Source organism: Rana temporaria, chromosome 3 (assembly GCF_905171775.1).
Source record: "Rana temporaria chromosome 3, aRanTem1.1, whole genome shotgun sequence".
Classification (NCBI taxonomy): Eukaryota; Metazoa; Chordata; class Amphibia; order Anura; family Ranidae; genus Rana; species Rana temporaria.
The window spans coordinates 132235478-132241477 of NC_053491.1; the positions used below are offsets into that span (position 1 = coordinate 132235478).

The window sequence follows — 6000 nt, forward strand, 5'->3', positions numbered from 1 at the left end:
AAACTCTAGGCAAAAAAATGTAATGCGTTCATTAAATAAATAATAATCATCAAATGAATTTTGGAATAGAACTAGAGCAATTACTTGATGTTGTCTCGAAGTTAGCCTGACACTGGGCTAGGGAGGGTCAGCAGTGTCAATGAGTGGGCTTTTATTGGCAGCACAGTGTGGCAGGAGTGGGGGGATTAGATAACAAGTCTGACTGAGTACCATAGTATTACAAATCATTTCAGGTAACACCAGTCACATATATGTATGTAGTACACTGTTTGCCTTACTTTATAGCATTACTATCCCCATCCCTCTGTTTTTAGTATAATTAAAAAAAAAAAAAAAAAGGGAACATTACAGTATTTTTGTAACTCTACAGGGAATACATTTTATTTGTCCCTAATAACACCATGTCTTTGTCTTAAATTACTGGCAGTGGAATTTTACTAATTGCTTTTTAAGCCTCAGATCACTTTAAAACATAAACACGCTGGACAACTCCTCATAACATACAACACAAACAAGAAGTTTTTTTCTAAACCAGTTTACAAATGACATATGTGACATAGTTAGAAAAACGATACTGTTCCCGCTCTATCTGTAAAGTGTTTTTTATAAACATTACAAGACTGATAAATGACTGGGTTTGCTTAGCTGGGTGTTTACAGCAATTTTGATAAACAGATATGCTGATAAAATTTTGAACTTTCTTACATCACAGCATTATTTTTGGAATTCAAAATGATGTCTGTGACTACTACTATTAGTTAATGTTTATTGCACCTTAAACAGCTAGCTAGAGCTTCACATTATTTGTAATTCATAACAATGCTCTAATATGGGTAAAATCTATAAATTTGTAATTAAAGTTGACCTGTAGTTTCCAGAGCATTAGCGTCAATGGCCATTAATCTAGAGTTGTATGTTGTTAGAAGGTTGCAATAGCTTTAATGTCCCCAGATCTAGAGTTGTATTTTGTTAGAAGTTTGCATTGTGTTAGGATTATAATATTGATATCTACATAAAATGTTTTTAAACATTTCTATTACAATACATTCAGTTTTTTTTATAAGAACTATGGGCCAGATTCACAGAGCAGATATGACGGCGTATCTCCTGATACGCTGTCCTATCTGTTGTTCTATCTATGCGACTGATTCATAGAATCAGTTACGCATAGATAGCCATAAGATCCGACAGGTGTAATTGTTTTACACTGTCGGATCTTAAGATGCAATACCGCGGCCACCGCTGGGGGGAGTTTGCGTCGTAAACCAGCGTTGGGTATGCAAATTAGGAGTTACGGCGATTTCCGACGGTTTTTTGCGTTCGCTACGTCGCCGCTAGTCTAGTTTCCCGTCGCAAAGTTAGTCGTTTTTTTGGTGCCTTAACTTTACACAGCAATCGTATTGCTGTATAAAGTATGGCCGTCGTTCCCGCGTCGAAATTTAAAAAATAACGTCCGGGAATACGGAATTACGCTACGCGCGTCGCCGTTCGAAAAAATTACGTCACTTTGCGCAAAGCACGGCGGGAGTTCGGAAACTGAGCATGCGCGGTAGGTCTGGCGCGGGAGCGCACCTAATTTAAATGGCACACGCCCATTTAAATTGGCCCGCCTTGCGCCGGAGGCGTAGGTTTTCATCGCAAGTGCTTGGTGAATCAGGCACTTGCGATGAAAAATTGCGGCGGTCTAACGTATCTACGATACGTTACGCCGCCGCTCTTCTATGTGAATCTGGCCCCATATATCAAATATGATATAGACATATATGAATATATTTTCCAGAGGAAAAACCTATTCAGTGTTTATTAACTCAAGTCCTATGCACTACAGAGGTTTAGGTGTTCCCACCCTTCTCTTTGTGTACCTGAACATCCTGTGGCATGTTCCATAATATCAAATAAAACATTCAATAGGGGCCTCTTTATAATGTCCAAAGAAAGCATACAGACCCAGAGCTCTTATCAATAGCATCCCCAGGAAATATAACTTACTATTGGGTGCTTTGATGCTCTGTCACCTTCCAAAAACTGGAATGTTTTAAGTGTAAAATCCTCCAAAACTACATGGACTTTTAACACCAGTGAATACCAGAGAGAGTGTTTCTAAGACAAATGTAGAACATGCTTCTACAAATATATAAACTCACATCAATAATATAACAATTTTTTCTTTCTTATTTCTGTAAGGAGTAGCACAATATAAACTGTTTATAACAGGATGACTATAGTCTTCTTTTCTTTATTATAGATGAGGATGGATGATCGTATAATTAAAACCGACCATGGCCTACTCCTTCGCACTCTGAAAAAGAGGGATTCAGGGGTATATTACTGTAATGCAGTAGAACATGGATTTATGCAAACTCTCCTCAAAGTAACTTTGGAGATTATTGATACAGAACATTTAGATGAGCTTCTGCACAAAGATGAGGATGGAGAAACCCAAAAGCACAAAGAACCATCAAACAGCATGTCTCCAACACAGAAAATATGGTATAGAGACTTCATGCAACTAATTAGTCACCCAAATCTTAACACAATGGATGAATTCTGTGAACAAGTATGGAAACGAGACCGCAAACAACGTCGGCAAAAAAATACAAATGCCCAAGTTAGTTCCAATAAATGGAAGCACCTACAAGAAAATAAGAAAGGCAGGAACAGGAGGACCCATGAATTTGAAAGGGCGCCAAGGAGTGTCTGATCTGAATTACCTCTTCAAACCTCATCCGAGTAGGATTTGTATAGACATTAAACTGGAAAAATGCAATATTCATGAATATTTTCATGGCATTATTTGGATGTTTACAGGGTGGAAAGTTCCACAAATTTTCCACTACTTAAAATACATTAGTAATTTTCCAAATAGACTTAGACTACATAGTCAAAAATGTAAGGTTTTAAAGACAAAGTGTCTCAGCTTGGTTTTCCCATTTCTAAACAATTCTCATCAGGTTGTTGATATTTGTACTTCCTTCCTTTCCCAAGAAGAAACTGTTTACCATCCTGCCATTGAAATGAGAATTGCCTAGCATCAGTCATCAACACCGCCCCACAACTAAGAATAAGGTTGAAATCCTTGCTACTATTTCATATAACTGAAAAGCCTATTGGATGCATATATATATTTTTCCCAACATGAGAAGTCGGAATGGTGCCTGGGAATACACAAAAGAAAATGAACAGCTGCAAGAAGACTAAGTCCACTAAACAGCAAACAAGTTGGGCTTAGTGATCTACTACTGATAATAACTCCAACCAGCTTTGACCTGAAGTTGCAATGTACTTTAATTTAAATGACAAATATGCAGTGAATTTAAGATGCTTTTATTTTTTATTTTATTTTTGCCCTTAATAGTTGTAGCACAGACTTTTCTTTTTCTGGCATGTATAATTTCACAAAAAATATATTTTTTATTTTATTTTTGGTTTAATGTTTTCGTTTTAAAAAAGTGACACATTGGATTAGTGATGAATAATTATAGAAATGGGAATAATATTTAACAAATGTTAAAGTACATTTAAAAAAAATGTAGGCAATGTCCTACATTCGACTAATCAGAAAACAAATATTCTGAATAAAAGATGTTTTGGATCCACTAAATAATGACTAACCATTAAGAGTACAAATCGGTAATTACAGAATTTTCTGTATGTTATGGTGAATTAAGGTGTTATGCCAGCTGCATTCATTTTGGTTTATAACTATGCCACATGCATGTTCCAACATAATTTATATATTCAGATTTCAGAAAGAAAGTAGAGCAGACAACACAGGTACAGATGCATAAAAACTGGAGACACAAGAACCATATATATTAAACCTCATGACCAGATTCCAGCTCCAATATTTTATTTTCAATTAGAACATTTAATATAAACCTTTAGCCTGTATATTAACAGTAAGCCTACCTGTGCAGTTCTGTTGCTCCAGTTTTAATACATTGGGCCTATGTGTCTGGTATAACTGCTCTGTGAACTGTACCTGTACATATGTCAATATTTGCAATCATTTTTTGCAGATTATTTTAAACATACATTAATATTTGTGAAGTTATGTACAAATGGAGGTGTTTCAAATATTCTCTTTGTCCCAACGCTGTTTAATAAAGTTTGCATCCAGTAGTTACTTGGAGCAAAATACGTGTTTGATAGAAATTAAATTGTACAAATTTTCCACTACAGGGTTTTAATTTACATGTACTAATAAAAATAACGAACTTTTCATGAAATCCTACATTGACAGCAGTATGATGCCAAAGAGGTTCGTGCACTATTGGTTTGTATTAAATATGCTAAGAATGCATCTAGTTAGAAAAAAAAAAAAAGCAATCTTGAAACTGTAGTATCCAGTGATCTGACTACATTAGACTTGCTATGGCATTTTTCAAATTATCATAATTTGTTGCAGTGCTTATTTTCAAAATGTATGTGTTAATATAATATATATTTATAACAAAGTAGAACTATGTGGACCCAGATAAATATACAGTTGAAATATGGGAACTGTTCAACCTGCATAAAGATTTGCATTCTGTTCAGTCAGATTTGAGTCTCACACCTTTCCTACACCAAACAGCAAGTCAGAAAACGTCCCTATTTTGTGAGCTTAGCAATTGGTCTGAACGTTAGGTTGGACCAAACTTGCCTGAACACCATAAGTTTAGGGCATTTGGCATAGATGAACAAGAGAGCTTGTGGCTGTAAAGGGTTGCTAAGGAAGTAGCAGATGTTTGCAGCCGTTGCATCCTTACCGACCACTGACACATAAGTGTGTCACCCCACACTCATTTACATAAGCGAATGGATGGGGAATGGAGACAGTTAAATCATTGCCTAATTATTGCCACAAATGACGATATTTAGGTAAAGATATCCCCACTATCCTGGCTGTCAATGGTCGTTAAGGAAGCAGTGACTGTTTGCACAATTGCTGGTAGCACCCATCCCATTCACTTACAATGGCAGGGAATCTCCAGCCATGCAAGAAAATAGGCAGGGATGGGACCTTACATTATTGCCCAAATATGGCCATGGGGCCACCATATTTGGGCAATGATGTCACCACAATCCTTTCCTCTTCCTTTATATATACAATGTCAGCTCAAGGGAGCTGCAATTTGGATAGTGTTTCCATTGAGGATTGGTTGTGTGTGACAGGTCATCTGTTTTTTTTTTCCAAGTCAGCAGTGATGGACATCTCTAGGGATCTGCCATGTATTTTAGTGGACATTTGGAGTTTGTGTGCCATTTGCCCTTAAAAAAGAGGCAAGAAGGAGATTGTATTGCTTTATAAATGTCAGTGCTAAAATATCCCTTCTCCTAGCTGCATGGAATACAAAAATAAAAAAACTTTTCATTGGTACATGTTTCACAGGGTAGTGCCCCTCCCAATGCTATGTTTTGGCAATGCTCTCCTATCAATCCAGAAAATAGGCATTTTTATTTTGAAAGATTCACCTCCAATTTTTTTAGTTCAGGTTCGGCATCTGACTTTATCTGGCTCATCACTACTGATGATTGAACAATAAATGAGCATCATCACACTGCTCTAATGAGCAGGTAAGTGACATGAGAAACTGTGAAACAGAGCAATGAAATAGAGGGATTTTTTTTCTGGCTATGCAGTGTGACAGTATGTGAAATGTGTACAGCCGAAGACTGAATAGAATTATAAATTTCTTGTCAATACAGTAGTTCAGATGTGTGATTTCAACAGTATTTTAGCAGATTGCCTGTAGTCATCCTGTAATTTCTACTCTAGAATAAAGTTATTAATAAAAACGAGTCTGCATTTTGGAAACCATGTAGCAAAACAAATAATGTAGATCATTCCATAAAGAAAATTTAGAGCTAGTTACTAACATAAATCTGAACTTCATCTTATGCACTGTCAGTGTATATACTGTACCCTACATTTAGACACTAGTCAATGCTGTCATTGCTACAGTTTATTCACAGAGGGAATATATATACTGGACATACTGTATGTTGCATTGGCAA

General features: G+C 36.3%; 1 protein-coding gene across 1 annotated transcript in view; it reads left to right on the forward strand.

The window, feature by feature from the left end:
- SEMA3A (semaphorin 3A) overlaps nt 1-5784 on the forward strand; it is a 294077-nt gene extending 288293 nt beyond the window's left edge. The window contains exon 17 of the mRNA XM_040343438.1: nt 2246-5784. Within this exon, the coding sequence (XP_040199372.1) occupies nt 2246-2701 (456 nt within the window). The 3' untranslated portion in view covers nt 2702-5784. The remainder of the gene's footprint in view (nt 1-2245) is intronic.
- The last annotated feature ends 216 nt before the right edge of the window (nt 5785-6000 follow it).